Here is a 27,025-nt window from a genome sequence, read left to right as displayed (position 1 = left end):
TTTCTCTTATTCATTGTGGTTTGACAAAGGCTTTCCCAGTGAAAATCTGGAAAAACAAACTTATATTTGCACTGAATAAGCAATGCAAGCAAGAGTAGTTGTAAATTGATATGTATTAAAAGTTTTAAACTTTTTTTTGAAACAAAGGAAGCTCAACATATTAGAGTGGAGCGTGAGCAAAACAAACAAGAACTAAACCTGCATACAACAGCTACTAATCCTTTGTCATCTCCGGCATTGCCATCAACAACCAAAAGGATCACTATCAGTCCATTCTTTGTAGCTCAAAAACGTCTTTCTCTTTATGATATCAACACCTGTTTCTTTATTCTTGAAAATTCTCACATTGCGCTCTAACCAGGCGTTCCAGATCACTGCAAAGAACCCAGTCAGCCAAGTCTTCTGTGTTTCTTTCCTAGAGTGCATGGTGGTCCAACTCTCAAACAGTTCTTTCATGGTGCCAGGAATAGTCCAATCTCTATCCCAAGCCTTCAACCACGCACACCATACCTGCCATGTGAACTCACAAAACAGAAATAAATGCTGCACAGATTCTATCTCCTTTTTACATAGGACACAAATATTATCACTGTTAAGAACAACGCCTAGTCTACTTAACCTTTCTTTTGTATTAACTCTACAAACTAGCACAAACCATCCAAAGAGCTCAATTCGCGGAGGTACCACCCCTCTCCAAATTGAACTAGTGAAATTATAGCTCATAATCTCATCCGATAAAGTCTTCGATTGTAGTACCTGCAGAAAAGAGTTAGTAGAAAAAATACCTTTATGATCAAACTTCCAAACAACATTATCCTCTCTACCATTTGATAGCTTTACTGGCCTTAATCTCTCATGAAGATGATGGACAAGTTCCAATTCCCATTGGAACAAATCTCTCCTCCACTGAAAATTCCAAACCCAATGTAACCCATCCCAAAATCCACACTCCCTAATCACAGATCCCTGCTGGTTTGAAATAGAGAAGAGCCTTGGAAAAATCGCTTTCAGGGGGCCACCTTGGACCCAGTTATCTTCCCAGAAGAGTGTTCTCCTTCCGTTCCCTACTTCCATCGCCAGGCCACTAATCATTTTTTCCTTCACCCTCTGCTCTTTTACATTCAACTGACAGATGTCCTTCCAGGGGCCTCCTTTTACCGGTAGATTCTGATTTGCAAGCATTACATGCAGATTCAATCTGTTACACGAGCAAACAATCTTCTTCCACAAAGGGAAATCCTCCTTTGAAAACCGCCACCACCACTTAAACAAAAGGGCCGTGTTCCTAAGAACTGCATCCCCAACTCCCAAATCCCCAGCCTTTTTCGAGGCCTGTACCACCTCCCACTTAACTAAAGGGATACCATAATTACCGTCCTCCTTACACCACATAAAGCTCCTCTGTAACGCAATCAGCTTGTCAGCCACCGCCTTTGGCATCTTATACAGACTTAAGTAATAGATTGGTAGGCTGTTCAATACCGATTTGATAAGGACAAGCTTACCTGCCTTGTTCAAAATCTTCGCTTTCCATAAGCTGAGTTTCTCTTCTACCTTATCTATGATGGGTTTCTAAGTCTTCACCAGGCGCGGATTAGCTCCCAACTGAATCCTGAGGTACCTCACAGGTAAGTCCACTTGATTGCACCCTAGTAAGCCACACACATGATCAATCCATTCCTGCTCACAGTTCACCGGAATCAGATTCGACTTATCAAAATTGATGTTCAACCTAGACATCAGCTCAAAACACCTCAACAGCCTCTTATAATTCACAATTGTCTCTGTCTCTGGAGGACAAAATAATATAGTATCATCTGCAAACTGTAGGTGTGACAATTCGATACAATCTCCCCCGACCAGTAACGGAGCGATACGCCCATTCTTGACTGCTTTCCCCAACATCCTATGCAGAACATCGACCACAAGCACAAACAGAAGAGGAGACAGAGGGTCTCCTTGTCTGAGGCCCCTCTCCATGTTGAACGGCTTGGAAGGCGACCCGTTAACCAGGACTGACATAGTGGCCGTACTAACACACTCCTTCACCCAAGTCCTCCATCTGTGGCCGAACCCCATCTTCTGAAGCACAATATCAACAAAACTTCATCTGACTCTATCATAAGCTTTTTGAAAATCCAGCTTAATAATAGCCGCTTTCTTTCACCAAGACTTGAGCCAATGAACCGTCTCACATGCTATGAGCGCGCCGTCATGATTTTTTCTACCCTTCACAAACGCACTCTGAGTCTCTCCTACCAAGCCCGGCATAACCGATCTCATCCTTCTCATCAGTACCTTCGAAATCACCTTATACACACACCCCACCATATTAATCAGCCGGAAATCCTTGATCTCCTTAGCCCTGATAAACTTCGGAACAAGCGTCACCCATGTGATATTCGCATCAGTTGGTAGCGTAGCACTTTGGAAGAACCCCATCACAACTGCAGTGAATTCCATACCAATCTCCTTCCAGCAATTCTTGATGAAGTTCATATTAAATCCATCACTACCTAGGGCCTTAAAAGATTCACAATCCTATACTGCCTCCCTGATTTCCTCCGTCGTTGGCAATACCTCTAGAGCTTCAGCCTCAACCCATCAATCTGTTTCAACAAACCATCCCGAACACCAATCCTCAGAGCATAGTCCTATCGATACAGATCCTTGTAAAACCCCCTAATTACCACCTTTATTCTTGTCTGATTTCGCACAAGCCTTCCATGAATCATCAGAGCATCTATCCTGTTATTTCTTCTTCTAGCCGAGGCAATGTTATGAAAATATCTGGTATTCTTATCCATGTTCCTAGCATGTTTGGACCGGGACATCTGCTTCCAGTGGATTTCCTTCCTGACATACCACTTTTCGCAAAAGCTCACCAAAGCCTTCCTTCGAGCCTCAGTCGTACCATTATAGACGCCATCACTAACCATATTGTCAAGCCTCCCGATCTCTTCCTCAAACCTCCTTAGCTTGTTATCCATGTTACCAAAGTTATTCCGATGCCATTGTCGCAAAGGTATCATCAAGGCCTTCAGTTTACTCATGAACTGAGCATCTCCCAACCCTCTCCATTCATTCTTGACCATTCTCAGAAAATCCTCATGTGTAAACCAGGCATCCAGGCTTCTGAAAGGTTGGGGGCCTTCTCTTACTCTTGTAGCTTCCACAATCAATAGACAGTGATCTGACAATCCCCTTGGTCCACCTTTTAACCGTAAATCTGGAAACTCTTCTGCCCATTCTATATTTACCAGAACTCTATCAATCCGACTACATGATTGACCCCTGAACCAGGTGAACTTTCTATCAGTAAGCGGTAAATCCATCAACTGCATGTCATGTATCCAACTCTTAAATTCCTTCGCCGATGCTGGTAAACTATTCCTCCTTTGCGATCTTCGACTTGCATGATCTCATTAAAGTCGCCCATCAAACAGAACGGTACTTGGCATAGCCCCATAATGTAGCTCAACTCCTCCATACCACCTGCTTCGCCTCCCTTCCATGCGCTCCATACACCAAACAATACGCACAGTGAAAGTTATTCTTTGTTATCACACCTTCAATATATAACCACGTCTCACCTTTATAACAGTTACTTTTTTTAAACAGCATATCATCCCACATTAATAGCAAGCCCCCTACCGCACCGACAGATTCCACAAACTCTCAATCCACAGAACTATTTCCCCAGATTCTTGTAACATCATATTTATTAAGCAACTCCCTTTTTGTTTCAAGCAAACCTAACAAGTTCAACTTAAACGTTTTCTTCAACGATTTCACCATGCTTATTTTACCATCCCCTCTCAACCCCCTAATATTCCAACAGCCCATAATTATTTAAACAAATTTTTACTCACCTTGTTTTGATTCTTCGGGCGACTCCTTCTTGCCTTTTATTTTTGTTTCGCCAGTTTCCTCTTTGCCTCTATTTCTTCATTCTGAGCTTGCAAGATTCCCATGATATCCTCCTCTGCATCATACAGAACAGCGCCCGACTCCACTGCCAAAGCCCACGTTTCTTCATTTTCCTTCAGCTGTTCTTCCTGCGATAGCTTGTCTTTACCTTTCCCGTCCTGCCTCCCTGACTCAGCGTTGGACCCAGCCATAGTCTCCATGGTTCTCTCACCATTAACCACCCCTTGTGCTCCCTCCACTGCTGTTGGGTGTGCTCCCGACTCCCGATCCTTCCCTCTCAAGCATTCCCGGGTCACCAGCCAGTTTCCACCGCCTACGTTCGACCCTCCCACTCCTGCCATGTCTCTTTGCTTCTGCGTCCTTACAGCCTCGACGCTCCTCACCATCCCCAGCCTCCCAGGCTCGAGATCTCCATCAACTGCACTGGACGCACTCCTAGTCGTTCCCCTCGCCTCAGCCACCACTTCTCGGGAGACACCCACCCTAGGCCCGGTTCCGCACAGCAAAGCCTCCCCCCTCTCATTCACAACGTTATCAAAGATTCCAGGTTCACCGAGCAATCCACTCCCAAGCGTAGCCTTCAATTGATCGTGCGCAACGCTCGAGACCCTACTGCAACCTGGCCGCCCCGCGTCTTCCAACCCAGGGTTTCCCTCGACCTGTTTGGCCAACAGCATACCCAGGTCAGACCCGTCCTTAGCCACCCGACCCATCTGCCAACCTTCTCTAACCCACAGCCCACCTTCCTGATGTTTGTGTATTGGGCCAAATTGAGACAAGCCCATCTCACTCCCCTCAAGGTTTTACAAATCATTTGGGCAGCAATATGGATGGCCCAATTGATAGGTATCTTCCAAATCCTCTCTTCCAACGTTGACATAGCCCTGTGTAACTGTCCGTTCAGAGTCTATCTCATCATTGACATTAAATCCCTTAGAATCCGCCTCACCCTCAGCCTTGGTGCAACTAACAGAATCTGAGACCTTCGTATCCTGTTTAAAATTTGAATAATCCATATTAAGATCATTTAGTAGCACCTCATCAATTACCATTCTGTCCTTTCCATATTCGATCACATTTGCATCACCTCCAACCAAGGCGGCCGCCGGATCCCACTGCTCCGTCTCCTTCAGCCGGCTATTGTCATGTGAGCCAGAAATTTCGATCCCCGCACATACCTTTCAGCGATCAACGTAACTACCTTCTCCACAAGTCCCCACCTCCATCTCCTTAACAAAGACGTCCAACCCAGAGTTCCCCACACTAATTCGGACGCACTCTCTAATGACATCAAACACGCCTGTCTCCACTTGAAGCCTACCTGCCCTAAAAGAAGCATCTGATTCCGTCGATACCATGCACTGAATTATTTCACCCCAGAGTCCCCCGATCGCTTTAAACGTTTCCGGTGCCCAGGCATGTAGCGGCACCCCGTAGCACTCCAACCACACTCTCCGAGACTTACAACATTCAGAGCCTTCCCATCTATTGACCGTATGAAATAATTGCAACAAATTATCTAGTTTGAAGGTGAAAGCCTCATCTGCATGCTTCATCGTATCAAAGATTACTAACACCTTCGTTGCCTCAATCTCCCTAACGTCATCTACCTGAGGGAAGTTCTTGCATACTGTTTTCCTCAACGAATGCAAGTCCATAGGTCTCCAGGTTCTCCCTACTAAGCTCCGCCGCAGCCAATCCAAATTCGCTTCCACTACAGGGATGTCAATCCTTTTCGCGCCCTCACTCACCTTATGGCCATCCGCTTGCCAATTCGGCGTTGTTTCCCCCACCACCTGATCGTTAACCACCTGTATCTCACGATGAGGTTCCTTTGGCTTCTGTTCATTCTTCTGACGTCTAGGATCCACCTGCACCAATCGTTCCGTCGCTTGTGTATGTCTTCTGAATTTAGCTTCCCCCACGGATATGACTTTATCCCGTAATGGTATGTGGTTCATCTCCGCTATAGCCTTCAAGGCTCCCCCTTTAGTCGTGTATCTGACAAAGGCAAACAGATAAATCGTGGCATGTTTCTGTTTTCGGCAAAGATAGATGTCGTTAATTCTTCCCGTCCAACAAAACAAGTGGTATAATTCCCTTCTCGAGATATCTGCCGGCAGATTATCCACGAAAACAGAGAAAAATTCGTTTTCCAGGCAATGATACGCTTCTCGATTCCAAACCCTAGGGTCCTTTGCGCGTGGTTGCACCATCCTACTTCTACCCCCCCCCCCGCGTGTTTCCCCCCTCTCGTTCTCTCGTTCTCTCATCACTCTTAGTAAAATGAATTCCTAATCTACCAAGGAATTAAATGTTCTTCTAAAACTTACTTCAAACTTTTTCCACCAAAATTTCTTAGTAGCATTAGGAATATTTTTTTATGAAGGCCATGACTGAAAATAGTGTCCTTTAATAATGTTTGAAATCACATGAGCCGTAGTAGGTGAAGGTAAAAATCTGTAAATATTACTCCATATCAATCGGAATATAATATAAAAGGCCAAATTCAAAAAATAAAAATATTAAAACATACCTATCCCTGCCAAATCTAATTTTAACTTCCTTTGACCTCTCTTAATATTTGAAGGCTCGTGAGCAGGTAACACTCTAATTTAATCGCCTTCTTTTTCAGCTTCATTGTTAAGTATATACTCTCTTTCTTTGATCTGACACTAGTTGAGTGTTTTCAAAAATATTTAGATTGGGAGTTAACGATGGAAGTGTACTGACTACAACAAATGGAGTAGTACTAGAATTGGATATCATTTATTCTTCTAAACTTTCAACAATCGGAACAATTTCGCTTTTTTTTTTATTTAACTCTTGGATGTGATCTTTTGCTTTCTTTTCTTTTTGTGACTGTGAGACCTCTGCAATTAAATTCAAAATTAATTAGCATGTATATAGATGGAGTATGAACGAATACATATAAAAATGCATAAAATAATTATGAATGAGATATATAGATTAAATTTAAAATCTGAATGAGATAAACTAATAATCATTACTATCACTATCATAATCATTATCATCAACGTTGCTTTGATTCTTATTATTACTGTCTTTTTCATTATCATCGAATCAAGAGCATTTATCACTATGTTTTAAAGTAAAAGCAATTGATTCATATAATATGAACATACCAATTTATTTGCAGTACTCCAACCCAATAATATGTCATATGTAGAAAAATTATTTATAATCTATATGAATGCAACTTTTATAAAAAGAAATCTTCTTTTAAAATATGTTATATATAATGACACCTTTATTTTTAACAACTATTCATCTATTAATGTTATAAATAAATATTTATTTTTTTTTCTTTTAGGATTATGGGATCCTAAAATTATTAAGATTAGGAATATATAATGTGATCATGCATAATTCTGATAGAAAATTGTAGAGAGTCACAATCACGGACCAACAAAAATAAAAGGACATGTAGACTACCCGAGATAAAGGTCCTTCCTCCTTCTACAATCTTCAGCTAGAATGCTTCTTAGACTTAAAAGTGATTGATCATAAAATAGAAGATATAATATTTATCTCATTATTTATAGTTGTAAAAACGTCATCTGGAATTTTTCTACCCATATAATAATTAATGAAGCAAGTCATTTAAATTTTTAATAATAAAATTGTTGTTTTACTCTCTTATAATTTTACTTTCATATAATAAATTCTATCCATTTCTAAATTATGATTGCATGAAAAAATGCCTCTCCAAAATTACTAGAAATAAATTTCATTACTCAGGATGACCAGCACCAAATCTCATACCTCTAATAACACGACTTGAGTGTTATTTTACGAATAATTTGACAAAGGCATTATCATTAGGAGAACTCCCATAAATTTGAAGCAAAGTTAATTGTTCTTATGTTAAAAATTGAGAAAGACATCATACTATATATCATCACTAAGATAACTCCAATCATTGTTAACAAACAGAAAAAAAAAATTTGATAAAAATGCTTACAATTTTTTCTCTTACCTTATCATTAATAAAAGATTTATCAATTTTTTTATTATGAAACTACTCATCTCAAAAACATAAATTAATAAAAAAAAATAATATAAACAATTATATCTTTAATATTTCTCTTTAAGTTAGAACTTTTTTGGATTAACTTAATTTTTTTTTAGTAGTTTTTTTTTTATTTGTCTTATACTATTTTTTTTAATTTTTAGAATTTATCAAAGATTGAATTCTAAATTTTTTGAACATAAAATTTTAATACCATATTATAAAATTACTCATCTTAAAATTTAAACTAATAAAAAAACAACATAAATAATTATGTGTCTAACATTTCTTGTAATTAATTAGATACATCTCAACTCTTGTGAAAATTCGCTCATTGCAATTTTCTTTGCATGGTTAATCAACATGCATATATATACCAATAAATATCAATTCAATAATATCAATTCAGTAAATATGAATTCAATATCAATGGTTACATACCAACTCATGGTTCTTCCTAGTAATGATCTTAGATCCGAATGTACATAGAATCATTGCTTTTCGTAGATGGCCGCTTTTTCTCACATATTTCTTATTACATATGTATGTTCAATTAGCAATTTGTCAAATGTGTTCCCCTTCAATCGATAATAAAGTTTTTCATTTGCTCAAAGAAGATTCCAACCCCGCCTTTAAACACCTAGGTTTTGTTCCCTATAATAAGATTCCAATAATTATATTTCTTTGCTTTCCATCATCATCTTTTAAAAACCTCTTAACAAAAACATACAAATAGTTAACTTAAATAATTAAATTTGAGCATCTATTCTAACTGTACCCACTATATATATTTGGCTCGTATTTTTTTAAGAGAATTTTGAGATTCTCTATCCCAAAATTTTATGATTTTTTTTTGTAAGTGACGTGCTATTCATAATAAAACGGAAAGAGTATATAAAGAGTATGCAAAGATAATAAAATTGTGAAAGAATAAGGAAAGAGAAGAAAAGATGAAAAAATTTTATTGATTGTTGATTGATTGAAATTTATAAACTATAAAGGTAAAACTAAATATATATAGAGCATTGACCTATGAAAGATAAAAGCAAATAAAGATAAGATAAGGATAAATAAAGATAAGATAATAATAAAGACTAAAATTATAACTGAATTTGTGTATTCTGTTGGGCTAAATTTGTGGGCCATGAAACTTTTTTATTGTTGTCATGGGCTAAGGTGGAAGAGTGGTTTAATACGCCCCCGCAAGTTGGAGGATAAAAGATGTCAAGAATACCAAACTTATTCAAATTAAGATGGAAGGGTTGAGAAGACAAAGATTTGGTGAAGATGTCAGCTAGCTGCCTAGAAGAGGGAATGAGGAGAAGTTTCATCACTCCAACTTGAGCTTTTTGTCGAACCAAGTGACAATCAACCTCTAAATGTTTGGTCCGTTCATGAAACACTGGGTTTGCAGCAATACGAAGAGCACTCTAATTATCACAATATAAAACTGGTGGGAGGATAGGAGAGATGCGTAAAAATTGTAACACATTTAGTATCCATTGAAGTTCACAAGTTGTGTTAGCAAGTGCACGATATTCTGCTTCAGTGGATGAGCGGGCAACGGTAGTTTATTTCTTGGTCTTCCAAGAGACTAAAGAACTGCCTAAGAAGAAACAATAACCTGTTAAAAATCGCCGAGTGTCAGGACATCCGGCCCAATCAGAGTCACTGAAGCCGAGAAGCTGAATTTCTTATTCTCTTGAAAAAAAAAAGTCCTTTGCCGGGGCTAGTTTTCAGATATCGTAACACATGCTTGGCAGCTTGAAGGTGAGATTCAGTAGGAGATGCCATAAATTGACTTAATTGTTGAGTGACATACATGATGTCTGGTCGAGTAGTGGTGAGATAGATAAGGCGCCCAACCAAACGGCGATATACAAAAGGGTCAGATAGCAGGGGACTTTTGTCTTAATATAGTCTTGTGGTACTATCCATTGGAACAGAGGCAGGCTTAGCACCTAATAAACCAGAATCCTCCAAAGATCAAGACAATATTTTCTTTGAGATAAGCAAATTTTCTTCACTGATTAAGCAACCTCAATACCCAAAAAATATTTTAATGGGCCCAAGTCTTTAATTCAGAAGTGTTGGTGCAAAATAGACTTAATGGCAGCAAGTTCAGAAATGGAATTACCCGTGAGAATAATGTCATCAACATAGACTAGAAGGATAGAAATTTGAGCACCAGTGAATTTAACAAATAGACTATAATAAGATAAGTTCTGCTGATATCCATGAGATAGCAAACGATAAGAAAGTTTGTCATACCACATACGACTAGATTGTCGTAAACTATACAGTGACTTTAGTAGCTTGCAGCATTGATTCGGTCGAGGAGATGTAAATCCGGGTGGCAGAGTCATATAAATATCCTCAGAAAGATCCTCATGTAAAAAAGCAATATTGACATCCAACTGATGTATGGGCCAATGCTTCATAAAGGCCAATGCCAAAACTAATCTGATGGTGGCAAGCTTGATAACAGGGGAGAAAGTTTACAAGAAATCAACACATTCAGTCTGAGTGAATCCTTTAGCCACAAGGCATGCTTTATATCGATCAACTGAATCATTAGACTTGCGTTTTATGCGATAGATCCATTTACAGCCAACTGGCTTAACGCCTGCTGGACAATCAACAAGACGCCAAATTTTGTTCATCTCAAGAGCATCCAACTCATCTGTCATAGCACTATGTCAATTAGAGTGTTGATTAGCGTCCTTAAAAGACTTTACCTCAATGTCAGAATGTAGAGATAAAAGAAACTTTTATGTGAAGATGAAAGAGAAGAAAAAGACATGACTGAAGATAAATGATACTTGCACTTTGAGGAAGATTGATTTGTAGAGATGAGAGAGGAATTGCACAAGTAATCAGAGAGATATGCTGGAGGTTGGTGAGACTGGTTGGAATGACGAGGATGGGGTTGCTCAGGTGGTGAAGAGGGTGACGGGGGATGAGGAGGTGATGGTGGATTGGTGTCTAGTGCGAAAGGAGAGATGGGTGTGTGTGTTGACAGAGATTCGGTAGTCATGGGTTCAACTTGGTTAGGAAACAATAGTGAAGAAGAAGGAGAGGTTGTTGGAGAAAATAAAGAATTAGATGGAGTTGGCTCAATGGGTATAGGTGAGGGTTCAACTGGAAGACTAACTGAATCTTGTTTTTGAGAAGGTGTGTTTGGCAATGTTGGGATGAGTGTATGAAATTGGACATTTTTTGTGACTAAGGGCAAGATCATTTCATAAAAAATCATATTTCTAGAAATCTCAATTCTTTGATCTTCTAAAACATAAACAATATATCTTTTAAAACCATGTTGAAAGTCAATAAACACAGACTTTTTGGCTCTTGGATCAAATTTTGATCTGTTTGCCATTAGGGTAGAAAAAAAAAACATAAGCATCCAAAAACTTTAAGGTCATGATAATTTGGTGGATGATTGAATAAAATCTCAAATGGTGTTTTAAAATTAATTGCAAATGATGGAACTCTGTTAAGTAAATAAACAGCATGTTTAACAGCATAAGACAAAAAAGATGTGATAAATTAGATTGAAACATAAGAGTACGAGCTATATTCAAAATATGTTGATGCTTGCGTTCTACTCTTCCATTTTGTTGAGGAGTTTCAACACAACTACGTTGATGAATAATGCCCTTTGAAGCATAAAAATCATGTAAAATAAATTCTGGTCCATTATCGGAATGAATAATGTTGACTTTAGAGTTGAATTGTGTTTCAACTAAAGTAATAAAATTTTTTACATGATTTTGCACTTCTCCTTTTGATTTTAATAAAATAACCCATGTAAAGCGGCTAAAATCATCAACAATAGTAAAAAAATATTTATGATTATGAATAGAATTTTGTCAAAACGGACCCAAAATATCAAAATGTAATAAATCAAAACTTGCATTGGCTTTGTTAAAACTTTGAGAAAATGAAAGTTTCTTTTGTTTAGAAAGATGACAAATGTCACAAGCCTCGTCATGATGCATAGAGATAAAAGGAAAATGTTTATGTAAATGATTAAGTCTTTGTCCAGAAAGGTGTCCTAAACGAAAATGTCATATATTTGAAGGTGTAATAGGTGGAGATTGGATAGAATTTATGGAGTGTGTAGTGGATGGATTTTTACCGAAATTGGGTTCAAAAACATATAAAATCCCTTTCTCATTCTGCCCAAATCAATCGTCTCTAAATTGTTACTCTGTAAAGTGCAAGAAGAAGATGAAAAAGTGAGTTCACATATGAGTGCTGAAGTAATTTTTTAGATGGAGATAATATTAAAGTTGAAATGAGGTAAATAAAGAACATCATGAAGAACCAAGGATGGTGAAAATTGAACAATTCCTTTATAAAAAATAGTAGTTTGAGAACCATTTGGTAAATGAATAATAATAGGAGAAATTTGTGTGTAAGAAGTAAACCAAGACAAATTTGATGCAATGTGATCTGTGGCACCAGAATCAATGATCCAAGTATTCAAGAATGAATTTCGATTTGAAAATTTGTTAACAATAGAAAAAGTATTGAAAGAACAAAGATAATGAGCAGTTGGACTTGACAAAAGCTCAAGTGGGTTTGAAGGACGAGTTTTTTCATTGAAAGGAAGTGCCATAAAAGAAAAGTGTTGAGTTGACGAAAGATCCAAAAGAGGCTCCTCATGAAGTTGCTCGTGTGCCATTTTTTCTTGACCTAGGACAGAGTAAGGAGGTTGATTATTTACAGTGGGAGGGGAGGTTGAAGGGGTTTTAGGATCTGAATTGGTTGGTTTATCCATGGAAGTCAGCAGAGCTCAAGAACATGGCTCTAATACCATAATAAAACGAAAAGAGTACATAAAGAGTATGCAAAGATAATAAAATTGTGAAAGAATAAGAAAAGAGAAGAAAAGATGAAGAAATTTTGTTGATTGTTGATTGATTGAAATTTGTTTGAAATTTGTAAACTATAAAGGTAAAACTAAATATATATAGAGCATTGACCTATGAAAGATAAAAGTAAATAAATATAAGATAAGGATAAATAAAGATAAGATAAAGATAAGATAATAATAAAGACTAAAATTATAACTGAATTTGTGTATTCTGTTGGTTTGAATTTGTGGGACGTGAGACTTCTTTATTATTGTCATGGACTAAGGTGGAAGAGTGGTTTAATAATTCAGTAACAACTTTTCAAACGCTTTGTTGTTATCTATAAAAAAATTTTAGGGCCAGTATTTTTTGTTATTATTTGACCAATATAAATACTAAATTATCTTTAACAAATAAATTTTACTAATGTATGTATATAAAGCATAAACTCTAAAAAATATGGAAATATAAACTTATTCATTCAAGTGTATAAATTCTGATAAATATATATACAAATTATATGATTTTTATGTGTAAAATATTTATAAATATAACTACAAATTATTAATTACTAAATACTAACAAAAAATAATAATATTTATTAATCATGTAATATTACTCGTTATCTATTTTACCCGATCTTCTAATAAGTAAGATACTGATATACCTTCTTAACCAGCCTTTCTTTTAAATAAGGCTATTTTAGAGCAAATGATTTGCTTCTTTTTATGTAGAATTTTAAGAAAATTGAAAAGAATAAAAATTAAATAATTAAATAATACGAAATGGGTGTAATTTAAATTTAAGAAATTCATACTACAAAAATCATAAAAATCAAATTAAATACATTACAAATTAAAATAAAAGATAGCTTACTAGAGAAAAATAAAAAATATTTTGAATATAATTGAATATGCTATTATTGAGTGTACAGGGAACATAAATAAAAAACTAAATGAAGGCAAGTTTTGATACATTACAAAATTAAAAGTAGGAAAGAAAGTATAAGTTTTAATATATGTATAACAAACCACCACAATAATAAAGAAGAAAAGAACAAGATGTCGGCAATAACAACAAGGGTTTTTTGGTTTCTTGAGCTTTTTGTGATAGAAAAATCCTACATGTGGCGTATATAGTCGTTTTATTCAAGACAAGATATGGTCATTATTGTAATTTTTGAACCAATCTAGATTTTCTTTGGTCGAGAAAAAATATACTTTTTAAGTAATATTTCAGTTATATATATATATATATATATATATATATATATATATATATATATATATATATATATATATAGTTCTCTTCTGAAAGTTATAGTAGTTTAGTAGCATGTATTTAAATTTTCTGAAATTCTTTTATATTACAGTGATAGAAAAATTAATTAGCACTAGATCTACTCTGATCTACAAACAAAATTAACTTGATAAATAAATATTAAAATTCTAAAAATCGAATCGATCATTGAATCAATAGAGTTAGATATTTAAACTTTAAAATTTAACCGATCAATTGAGATTTAGCTAGAATTAAATTGAATATAATAAAATAATATTTTTATATATAAAATATATATTTTTTTGAACAAATTTTTCTTTTATATTTTATTATATTAAATCAATTAATAGCTAGCTATAACCAATATTTTGACAGATTTTTCTAATTTTTTAATTAATTCATTGTTAACTAATTTTTTATTTAAACTAAATCGGTTTGATAATTAATTTTCGATTAATTTGATTAAATCGATAAGTTGGATCCGATTTTTAGAATAATGATAAATATATATTGACGGCTATATGGAGTTTAAACCTATATAATTAATTTCATGTATATGTATGTATACTAGTGAATATATAATACTGATGAAGTTGTTATCCATGAATTGGCTTTTAGTAGCTTAAAACATATTAGAAGTTAAAATTAAACAGTTGTGTATGTCTCCGCAAATGGTTGAATTGAATTAAAAGGGTAAACCCTTTTTCACTTTTTTAGAAGGCTAATTAATGGACATACTTGTTGGCTCCACAACAATGAATGAGGCTGTGTCTGCAAAATAAACAAAACCGAATACATACTACCAAATGCCAATTTTTCATTTGGCTGGCAATGTGGTGGAAAGTTATGACATTCTCTATTCTTATTATTACCTGATTTTGACATGCACTGTGTTCAAAGAGCATGCACTTATATCATATATGAGCTAGTATGAGAAAAAATAAATTAAACTCTTCAAGTGGTTACATCTTTTATAAATTTAAAATTTTTTAAAAATACCAGTTAGAGAGAAGAAAAGGAGGGTGGAGATCTCTAAACTTTTCTCTCATTCATCCTCAACTTTTTTTTTTTTCTTTCCAACTATATAAATTAGATCATTTTTATAGTATCAAAACGTGCCTATTCGATCCAATATTGTTAAATCACCAACTTGTAAATATTTATGCTCGACATTATCATTTTTAGGTGTGAAGAAAAAATATTATAAATTTTACATCTTTTAACATTGAGTAAACTATCATTTTTATCTACGAAAGTTGAAAACGCTGACATATCTACTCATAAAAGAAGAAAAATTACTCTTTGTACCCATGAAACATGGGTTTTGCACAACTAAATTATTCAAACACTAAAAAATCACCTAAAAACTCCAAATTACCGTTATCATCATCCGCATCATCACATTACTCTCTCTCTCTGTGAAACATGCGTGTTGTTATTAGCAGAACACATCAAATGGAGAAGAACCAAAAATTGAGCCGGTGCAACCACATCACTGCAGAAGAAACAGATCCAAGGCCACAAATTCAATCCGCAAGGTGCAAGTCTACCATTTCGTCTCTGCTCCTTTCCACATTCTCCAACAACGACAACAACAACAACAACATCAGCAACAATGATGAAGGGATAACAGAAAATGAGAGAAGAGATGGAGAGTCTGAAGGGTACCATTGCAGAACTAGGCGTTGAAGTCATCGGTGTTGGTCCTCAGCAAACTCCGTGTCCTCTGGTTCTCCGGCAACGACAATGCAACCACCAGTGAATAAAATTCTCCTCCAATCTTCTTGCGAAGCTACTGAGTCTAGTCCTCGTTGGAGACTGCATCTTCGCGCTTTGCAATGTCGGCTCGTCATGGCTGATGAAAGTAGTGTGACGGTGCTAATGGTTGGTTAATTGAAGTCACTGTGGGTGATGGAGGTCGCGCGACAGTGCTTCAGGAAGTCTAGCAAGTTCAATATTTTTGGAGGTAGAGATAGGGTTTGCTTCTCGGCGAAGCAGATCAGGAGTGGAAGGGCATCAGAGGCCTTGGGAGGTAGAGGGGAAGGTGTAGTGGTAGTGATTGTGAATTTCTTAGCTGTTGCGGTAGCGTCGGGGGAGGCTGTAACACCCTACCACACTAAGCTTTACGCTTAAGTCGTAAAACGAAGGTGGTGTGGTATTACGACCTCTAAAATAAAATGAGTACATATAATAGCAGAAGAATTATAATATGCTAGGAGCCTTGAAGAATAGGGGAAATAAAAATCGTGAGATAAAAGCGCAACGCTCAAGGAACGAGTTAACTTGCGTGCTAAGAAAATCGTAACTGTCAAACATAAGATAACAGAAGTAGGAAAAGAGTGCCAAAGATACAAAATAACAAGCTCCTAACTCAGCCTGCGAAGTCAAGACTGGCCGGAGAATATTTACACATATATACATACATATCAAAAACCCAAAAGTACATATACACAATCCTGCCTCTCCATAAACCTCTAAGAGGATCAAAAAGAACAAGTTATGCAGAGAGAAAGCTAAGTACATATATATTTATCACTGTACAATAAAACTACCCAGTAACCACTCCGCTTCAAGAGTCCAGACGCCTAACGAGGTGTCTCTTGACCTGCATCTGAAAAACAACGACATAGTATGGAATGAGAACCGGAGGTTCTCAGTATGGTAAATGTGCCACACACATAATATATAAGGTCCTGGGAATGCCAGAGGCAATCCTAGGACGCCGACACTCAGATTATAGAGCTTAAAGTATTAAACAGGAGCCATAAGAGGTGGTTTTCTAAGAATATTTAAACCTAGCTTAACTTAACCTTAAATCTAAGTACCATACTGCCATTCCTCCATACCTCCAACTCCATCATGGATTTTCACAGACAAATAGACAGATAAAGACAAGCACAAGAAGGTTACAATTACTGCAAGTAACAAATACACATTTAACATGGCAAATACATATAGGCACACCCAATTAAAACACAAGCAAGTAATTCAAGTATTATGCATATGATGCATGCCTGTCCTATGGCTGATGAGGCTCATCTGTCGGTTATCCAGCCAACCCGACAAGTCTGAATTGTCCTTAGACTGTCCCCCGACGTGCATCCCCAAGAGTCTATGCATAGCTTTATCTCAAATAATCAATATTACTCAATGGGGGTAACATTCCCGGGAATTTATATAGTGCCCGGTCACACTTACGTCGTAGGGTCAACAGAGTATCGAGTTTTCAACCTGGTACACGTGGTGGCAAGCCACGGCACTTAATCCAGGGAACCTCGTATCTCAGATCATTAAATTATTCAAGCCATATAAATAATTCAATTATAATTCATCAACATCCACATCATTCTCAATCGCATCTCATTCATCATCATACATCAATCATATTCAATCCTTATCTTTCATTATTACACCTCCCATTCCGTCCATCAATAGTTCCAATTCAAAACGTAATTCATTCTTTTCTAAATGAATCAAACTTAAAACATGCTCATTTTCTTAATAACTCAAAATCAAACCATATAACCTTTGAATCTAAATCTTTTTAAATAATCATATAAACAAAATCTCTAATTTTTATAAAATTTCGGCAGCATCTCCTCTAAAACTCGGACTTTGCCACCCTTTTCGGGTCCAAACCTGCATTCTTTTCAATTCAACATACCCTTCCTCACATCATTACAATCACCACAATAAATCTACCTCAGATCAACAATTATACTCATACAATATTCAAATCCAACGACCAAAATTCAACTAAAAATCATAGTTCACAAATCCTAGGCTTTTAACATAAAATACCTCATTTTTCATTCAAAATTTCCATTCCAATTATTTTCAAACCTATTACCACCAATCCAAATTGCCAGCAATAATCCTTAACAAGCTCCATGTCTTTCCATCAATCATCATTCAACCAAACCAACATATAGCCATATAATCAACAATTCAATCACATATCCTTTCAAAGATCCAACTAGCAACCAATATCATCTTACAAACAAATCACCAAACCAAACCAAGCATATTTATCAACCCATTACTAAACATTAAATATACACCTGCATTCCAACTTATCCTATGGTCATCTAGCCTAAGTTTTCACAGAACATTATATATTAAATGCAAGAAACCTAAACCATACCTTGGCCGATTCCCACGTAACGATTAAGGCACTTTAATTATAATAAACACAGCCCTTTCAAAATTCAATAAACACTAGGCTCAGCTTCCTCCAAGTTCCAATATCCACAATTCCAAGCTCCAATTATTTATTCATAACCTAATACACATTCATAACACATATATATCTAATTTAATACTCAAAGCTCAAATTCAATGAAAATAAAATAGAATTATCATATCCTCACCTTACCCAAGCTTCACATAAGCAAGAGTGAACGTTTTTCTCAAGCTAATTGGATCCTAAAACATCAAAAATCAAAGAAATTCAATACCCCTTCTCAAAACTTGAAAATTGGGGGAAAAGAGTGGCTGAGAATATTTAAGGGCTTACTTATGAAATTGTTCCGATAGAAATGTAGAGCTCGACGCGATGAACGCGTGGCCGTAAACGGTGCGGCGATCGGAGCTCGGACGGAAAAGTTACGAAGATCGGAAATTAACGTAAGGGTTTCGGGAGCTTTTCTCATTTCTCCTCTCCCTGGAAGCTGAAAGCTTCATTTACGCTGAATGAAAGAAAAGAGAAGGCTTCGGTCTTCTTAAGTGATGGGCTGGTTGGGCCCACGGGCCCGGTTTGGGCCCGGTTCGGCCCGTTCGCTCCAATCTTGGACCGATTTTCTCGAAATTAGTGTCAAAATTCTCGTTTCGATGAGCTCTACCCTAATTTAATATAATATTCACATTTCTAATCCTCCTTATTAAAAATTAATTTATTGACTAATTATCTACTAATTTAACCGGGGTTTACATCCTACCCACCTAATAAAGAATTTTGCCCTCAAAATTCAAATCTAGTTACCTGAAAAGAGATGTGGATAGTTCTTTCGCATATCTGATTCAAGTTTCCAAGTATGTTCCTCGATACCAGCTCGACTCCAAGCTGCTTTTACTAATGATACTTTCCTTCCACGTAATCGTTTAACACTGGTGTTATCAATTCTTACCGGAATTACTGGAAGTGTTAGATCTTCTCTTACTTGAATTGGTTTTGGTTCTAGAACATGACTTGTATTAGGAATATACTTCCGAAGCTATGACACATGAAACACGTCGTACAAATTCGAAAGATACGGTGGTAAGGCAATTCTATAAGCTACCGGTCCAATTCTCTTCAGGATCTCAAACGGTCCAATATAACGGGGATTCAGTTTCTTAGTTTTAATAGCTCTTCCCACTCCAGTGGTTGGTATAACTTTCAGAAAAATATGCTCCCCTTCCTCAAATTCCAAAAGCTTTCGCCTCTGATAAGCATAACTCTTCTGGCGGCTTTGGGCTATAAGCATTCGGTTACGAATCTTCTTTATTTGTTCAGTAGTTTCAGCTATCATCTCAGGTCCTAACAAACTTCTTTCTCTAGTTTTATACCAACACAACGGAGATTGACATTTCCTGCCATGCAGAGCTTCATATGGAGCCATTCCAATACTTGCATGGTAGCTATTATTATAAGCAAACTCCACTAATGGCATATACGGATCCCAACTCGCCGGCTGGTCCAAAACAAAAGCCCTTAGCATATTCTCTAAGGTCTGAATAGTTCTCTCTGATTTTGCATCTGTCTGAGGGTGATACGCAGTACTCAAGCTTAACTGAGTCCCAAATGCACGCTGAAAAGCTCCCCAGAACCTTGATGTAAAGTGGGGATCTCTGTCAGATATAATGGTAGAAGGCACGCCATGTAACCTGACAATCTCTTTGATATATACTCGAGCTAATTCTTCCATTGTGCAACTTATTCGGATAGGAAGAAAGTGAGCTAATTTCGTCAGTCAATCCACAACTACCCAAATAGCGTCACAACCAGATCGGGTTCTAGGCAACCCTATCACAAAATTCATTGCGATACTCTCCCATTTCCATTGTGGAATCTCCAAAGTTTGAAGGGTCCCTGATGGTCTCTGATGCTCAATCTTAACCTTCTGACGCATTAAATATTTAGACACATGCAATGCCACATCATTCTTCATTCCTGGCCACCAGAACATTGCTTTCAGATCTTGGTACATTTTAGTGCTCCCTGGATGAATTAAAAATCTGCTCTTATGATCTTTCTTCAAGATACTCTGTCACAGGTCTCCAATATCTAGCACAATAATCCGGTTCTTGAACCTCCACAAACCATCCTATCCTTCTGACACTTTCCACTGTTTTTCCTGTTCAACTGCTGGTAATACTTTACGTAACGCTTCACTGTCTTGATGAACCTTCAAAAGTTCTGATTTAAAATAACTTGAAATCTGCAACTGACTCAAACACAGAATTCCAGATTCTTCTCTAACTCCTATATTCAAACCTTGAAATGCCTTTAGTAACTGTTCCTCTCATAGCATCATCCAAGCTGCATATAAAGACTTCCGACTCAAGGCGTCCGTCACAACGTTCACTTTTCCTGGATGATAATTCAATTCAAAATCATAATCTTTTAGAAGCTCCATCCACCTCCTCTGACGCATATTCAACTCTTTCTGCTCAAAAAGACACTTCAAGCTCTTATGGTATGAGAAAACATGAAACTTAATGCCATAGAGGTAGTGCCTCCAGATCTTTAAAGCAAACACAACAGCAGCAAGTTCTAAATCATGTGTCGGGTAGTTTATCTCATGCAGCCTTAACTACCGTGAGGCGTATGCTACAACATTCTGGTGCTGCATCAGAACGCACTCTAAACCCTTCAGTGATGCATCACAGTACACTTCAAACGGCTCACTTTGTTCGGGCAATACCAATACGGGTGCAACAGTCAACATGTACTTCAATGCTTGAAAACTCTCTTCACACTCCGGAGTCCAGACAAAAGGCGTATCCTTCCTAGTCAACTTAGTTAAAGATAAGGCGAGCTGCAAAAATCTCTTAATGAATCTCCGATAATATTTCGCCAAACTTAGGAAACTCCTAATCTCTATTACTGAAGTTAGCCACTTCCATTTCATCACTGCTTCCACCTTAGCAGGATCCATAACTATTCCCTGCTTACTCACCACGTGACAGAGAGACTTTACCTCACTCTTCCAAAATTCGTATTTAGATAACTTACTGTATAACTTCCTGTTTTCTCAGAATTTGTAGCACAGTTCGCAAATGATCAGCATGCTCCTCTTCAGTCTTAGATTAAACAAGAATATCATCAATGAAGACAATAACAAACTTGTTCAGATACAGTCAAAAAATCATGTCCATATAATCCATGAATACTGCTGGGGCATTAGTTAACCCAAAAGACATTACTGTATACTCATAATGACCATAACATGTCCTGAAAGCAGTTTTTGGAATATCTTCATCTCTAACCCTTATCTGATGATACCCGGATCGCAGATCAATCTTAGAAAACACACTTGCACCTTGTAACTGATCTATTATGTCGTCGATTCTAGGTAGTGGATATTTATTCTTCACAATAATCTTATTCAATTGCCGATAATCGACACACAAGCGCATACTTCCATCCTTCTTCTTTACCAGTAACACTGGCGTTCCCCACGGAAAAATATTTGGTCGAATAAAATGCTTACCCAACAGATCCTCCAGCTGAGCTTTCAGTTCAGCCATTTCTAAAGGTGACATCTTGTAAGGAGTAATCGAAATCGGACCGGCTCCAGGCACCAACTCAATTGCAAATTCAACCTCCCGATTAGGTGAAATTTCATTAATATCATCCGAAAACATATCTGGAAATTCACATACAATCATAATCTTCTCTAAACTCTGATTATCACCTGATATTCCCACAGTTAATAACATAATACCTTGACATTCAGTTCCAGAACAGTTTACTATCATAGAGTTCATATAGTAACTATTCACCACAACAGGTGCTTCTGACCCTTCCAGCATAAACTGTACTGACTCCTCAGAACAATCAAGCAAAACATGATTCTTAAATGACCAATCTCCCGACTATCACAGCGCGACCTGCCTGCAGGATACATCGTGTCCCCTGTCACCAATACTGAGCCTCACCTTGCAGCTGATAAGTTTCAAACTCAACCCTTTGCTCCTCAGGGACCTGCAACGCCCTTTCCATAGCTTGGATCCAATTATCTGCATCAGTGGGATTTGAGGTTCCCCTAAAAGTCGAAGGGTGAACTTTCAGAAATGTAGCAAGTGTCATAGGACTGTCTTCATCATTATTGTTCCCATGATTATCCTGATTTATCTGGTTACCCAGTGCCTCAGCTGTTGCCTGCATAGCTGCAGCCATATTTCCCAGGGCAGCCATAAAGTCTACTGGATCAGTCTCTATGGGATCAGGAGTAACAATGCCTATCCTATCTCTACCTCACCCGCGACTGTGTCCGCAAGTCGACATATGGTCCTTATACACACTAAACAAGTGATATTAAGTTGATCAGTCTTAATATCGCAGGTCTAATGCTTTAAGTTCCAAATGCATGCTCACAAACGTTTATGCCATATATATCAGTCAGATATCCTAATAGCACATAAACACATACATAGAGAATGCACAGAAGCACAATCAGTCCGTCTTTCAGGCTCTATAGGAACGAACTGCTCTGATACCATAATGTAACACCCTACCACACTAAGCTTTACGCTTAAGTCGTAAAACGAAGGTGGTGTGGTATTACGACCTCTAAAATAAAATGAGTACATATAATAGCAGAAGAATTATAATATGCTAGGAGCCTTGAAGAATAGGGGAAATAAAAATCGTGAGATAAAAGCGCAACGCTCAAGGAACGAGTTAACTTGCGTGCTAAGAAAATCGTAACTGTCAAACATAAGATAACAGAAGTAGGAAAAGAGTGCCAAAGATACAAAATAACAAGCTCCTAACTCAGCCTGCGAAGTCAAGACTGGCCGGAGAATATTTACACATATATACATACATATCAAAAACCCAAAAGTACATATACACAATCCTGCCTCTCCATAAACCTCTAAGAGGATCAAAAAGAACAAGTTATGCAGAGAGAAAGCTAAGTACATATATATTTATCACTGTACAATAAAACTACCCAGTAACCACTCCGCTTCAAGAGTCCAGACGCCTAACGAGGTGTCTCTTGACCTGCATCTGAAAAACAACGACATAGTATGGAATGAGAACCGGAGGTTCTCAGTATGGTAAATGTGCCACACACATAATATATAAGGTCCTGGGAATGCCAGAGGCAATCCTAGGACGCCGACACTCAGATTATAGAGCTTAAAGTATTAAACAGGAGCCATAAGAGGTGGTTTTCTAAGAATATTTAAACCTAGCTTAACTTAACCTTAAATCTAAGTACCATACTGCCATTCCTCCATACCTCCAACTCCATCATGGATTTTCACAGACAAATAGACAGATAAAGACAAGCACAAGAAGGTTACAATTACTGCAAGTAACAAATACACATTTAACATGGCAAATACATATAGGCACACCCAATTAAAACACAAGCAAGTAATTCAAGTATTATGCATATGATGCATGCCTGTCCTATGGCTGATGAGGCTCATCTGTCGGTTATCCAGCCAACCCGACAAGTCTGAATTGTCCTTAGACTGTCCCCCGACGTGCATCCCCAAGAGTCTATGCATAGCTTTATCTCAAATAATCAATATTACTCAATGGGGGTAACATTCCCGGGAATTTATATAGTGCCCGGTCACACTTACGTCGTAGGGTCAACAGAGTATCGAGTTTTCAACCTGGTACACGTGGTGGCAAGCCACGGCACTTAATCCAGGGAACCTCGTATCTCAGATCATTAAATTATTCAAGCCATATAAATAATTCAATTATAATTCATCAACATCCACATCATTCTCAATCGCATCTCATTCATCATCATACATCAATCATATTCAATCCTTATCTTTCATTATTACACCTCCCATTCCGTCCATCAATAGTTCCAATTCAAAACGTAATTCATTCTTTTCTAAATGAATCAAACTTAAAACATGCTCATTTTCTTAATAACTCAAAATCAAACCATATAACCTTTGAATCTAAATCTTTTTAAATAATCATATAAACAAAATCTCTAATTTTTATAAAATTTCGGCAGCATCTCCTCTAAAACTCGGACTTTGCCACCCTTTTCGGGTCCAAACCTGCATTCTTTTCAATTCAACATACCCTTCCTCACATCATTACAATCACCACAATAAATCTACCTCAGATCAACAATTATACTCATACAATATTCAAATCCAACGACCAAAATTCAACTAAAAATCATAGTTCACAAATCCTAGGCTTTTAACATAAAATACCTCATTTTTCATTCAAAATTTCCATTCCAATTATTTTCAAACCTATTACCACCAATCCAAATTGCCAGCAATAATCCTTAACAAGCTCCATGTCTTTCCATCAATCATCATTCAACCAAACCAACATATAGCCATATAATCAACAATTCAATCACATATCCTTTCAAAGATCCAACTAGCAACCAATATCATCTTACAAACAAATCACCAAACCAAACCAAGCATATTTATCAACCCATTACTAAACATTAAATATACACCTGCATTCCAACTTATCCTATGGTCATCTAGCCTAAGTTTTCACAGAACATTATATATTAAATGCAAGAAACCTAAACCATACCTTGGCCGATTCCCACGTAACGATTAAGGCACTTTAATTATAATAAACACAGCCCTTTCAAAATTCAATAAACACTAGGCTCAGCTTCCTCCAAGTTCCAATATCCACAATTCCAAGCTCCAATTATTTATTCATAACCTAATACACATTCATAACACATATATATCTAATTTAATACTCAAAGCTCAAATTCAATGAAAATAAAATAGAATTATCATATCCTCACCTTACCCAAGCTTCACATAAGCAAGAGTGAACGTTTTTCTCAAGCTAATTGGATCCTAAAACATCAAAAATCAAAGAAATTCAATACCCCTTCTCAAAACTTGAAAATTGGGGGAAAAGAGTGGCTGAGAATATTTAAGGGCTTACTTATGAAATTGTTCCGATAGAAATGTAGAGCTCGACGCGATGAACGCGTGGCCGTAAACGGTGCGGCGATCGGAGCTCGGACGGAGAAGTTACGAAGATCGGAAATTAACGTAAGGGTTTCGGGAGCTTTTCTCATTTCTCCTCTCCCTGGAAGCTGAAAGCTTCATTTACGCTGAATGAAAGAAAAGAGAAGGCTTCGGTCTTCTTAAGTGATGGGCTGGTTGGGCCCACGGGCCCGGTTTGGGCCCGGTTCGGCCCGTTCGCTCCAATCTTGGACCGATTTTCTCGAAATTAGTGTCAAAATTCTCGTTTCGATGAGCTCTACCCTAATTTAATATAATATTCACATTTCTAATCCTCCTTATTAAAAATTAATTTATTGACTAATTATCTACTAATTTAACCGGGGTTTACAGAGGCCAGCAGCGAAAGTTCAATGTGAAGAGGGGGTGGGATTGAGAAAAATGAGAAATGGAAAAAAAAATAAAAAAAGGCAATGTGAAGAGAGAGAGAGGGGGATGATGACAGTAGTGATAAAGATAAGGGTAATTTGGAATTTTTAGGTCATTTTTTAGTATTTGAAAATTTTTGTTGTGTGAAACCCATATTTCATAAGTACAAGTGGTAATTTTCTTTTCCTATGAATAGATATGTCAGCGTTTTCAACTTTCGTGGATAAAAATAGTAGTTTACTCTTTAACATTATAACAAAAAGTATTTTTAGTAGTAAGTTTTTAATGACAATTACATAATCATTATTATATGTCTTATTTAACTTATATTTTTGTGATAATTATATATTTGTTATTATCATTATTATTATTATTATTATTATTATTATTATTATTATTTAAGAGAAAGGGTTCGTGATAGGGAAGTTAAATTAAATCTTGGTATATATATTTATTATTACGGCATAGGTTGAAAGACAATATAGTAAGTGTGACAAAATTTTTAAGAATGTGGTGCCACTTGAAACTAGCTAGTAGCTACTGTATGATCATTCTCTATTTATCGAAATCAATAATATCAAGGAGATAATAATTTAAAATTATTTTATTAATTTAATATTTATAATTTTATATATTTATTATCATCCAAATATATCGATATTAAAAGAATAGTTAAAAGATGAAATGGCGGAGAACAAAATAAGAACAGTTCAAGAGGCATGTATCAATAATTCTAGTTTAACGATATCGACAATACCGAACATATGAATATCCGAGTGGCATGTCAATTCCCAATCATAAAGAGAGTTGTCCATATCCAATGCAATCAAGGAGCATATACACTGTGCAAGATATTTGTTGTTTCAAATAACTCAGGTACCAGAGTCACTTTGTTTTTTTATTAATAAAATTATTTACATATTTTTTAGATTTGTATTATACTATTTTTTTTAGATAACAAAATTGAATTCTTAACCTTTTTATTATAAAAAGTTATAGTATTATATTATAAAAAATTATTTATTTTAAAAATTTAAATTAATAAACAGAAATATATAAATGGTTATAAATTTTATATATATATATATTAGCTTATAATAAAAAAAATGAAATATTAAGTTTGCGTTTAACTATATAAAATTTATATCTTGATTTTTTTCCCCAAAAAATAAGTTTAATATCAATTTTATTATAATATAAGAGTAAAAGTATAAAAAACAATCATCCTATTCTTTTCGCTTTTTACTGTAGAAAAGAGAAAAGCGCGCCTAAGGTAGTAAAGGTACACATTATTTTCATTAAAATATCTTTAAAATATTTTCAAAAAGACAATGACTGCCAA

At 36.3% G+C, this 27,025-nt stretch overlaps 1 protein-coding gene and 2 long non-coding RNA genes across 3 annotated transcripts; all 3 read right to left on the bottom strand.

The window, feature by feature from the left end:
* Positions 1-2,654: 2,654 nt before the first annotated feature.
* On the bottom strand, positions 2,655-3,344 carry LOC112778958 (uncharacterized). The gene has a single exon (XM_025823219.1). The coding sequence runs from the start codon at positions 3,342-3,344 to the stop codon at positions 2,655-2,657; it is 690 nt and encodes a 229-aa protein (XP_025679004.1).
* A 13,091-nt stretch (positions 3,345-16,435) lies between these two features.
* Positions 16,436-18,801, bottom strand: LOC112776645 (uncharacterized). The gene is made up of 4 exons (XR_003190089.3): positions 18,623-18,801; positions 18,477-18,531; positions 18,251-18,388; positions 16,436-16,717 (listed from the first exon to the last, which is right to left on the bottom strand). It is a non-coding gene; the product is annotated as an uncharacterized lncRNA (long non-coding RNA).
* Positions 18,802-23,044: 4,243 nt separating this feature from the next.
* On the bottom strand, positions 23,045-25,527 carry LOC112776575 (uncharacterized). Its single transcript, XR_003816044.2, has 4 exons — positions 25,232-25,527; positions 25,086-25,140; positions 24,860-24,997; positions 23,045-23,326 (listed from the first exon to the last, which is right to left on the bottom strand). It is a non-coding gene; the product is annotated as an uncharacterized lncRNA (long non-coding RNA).
* Between the last annotated feature and the right edge of the window lie 1,498 nt (positions 25,528-27,025).

The sequence above is a fragment of the Arachis hypogaea genome, chromosome 19 (assembly GCF_003086295.3).
Source record: "Arachis hypogaea cultivar Tifrunner chromosome 19, arahy.Tifrunner.gnm2.J5K5, whole genome shotgun sequence".
Lineage (NCBI taxonomy): Eukaryota > Viridiplantae > Streptophyta > Magnoliopsida > Fabales > Fabaceae > Arachis > Arachis hypogaea.
Note: the sequence above shows the minus strand (reverse complement) of the source record. Positions and strands in the feature narration are given on the sequence as shown.

Excerpts from the sequence above, each read along its gene's own strand:
- LOC112778958 (XM_025823219.1), bottom strand. The coding sequence starts at position 3,344 with ATGCAGTTGATGGATTTACCGCTTACTGATAGAAAGTTCACCTGGTTC.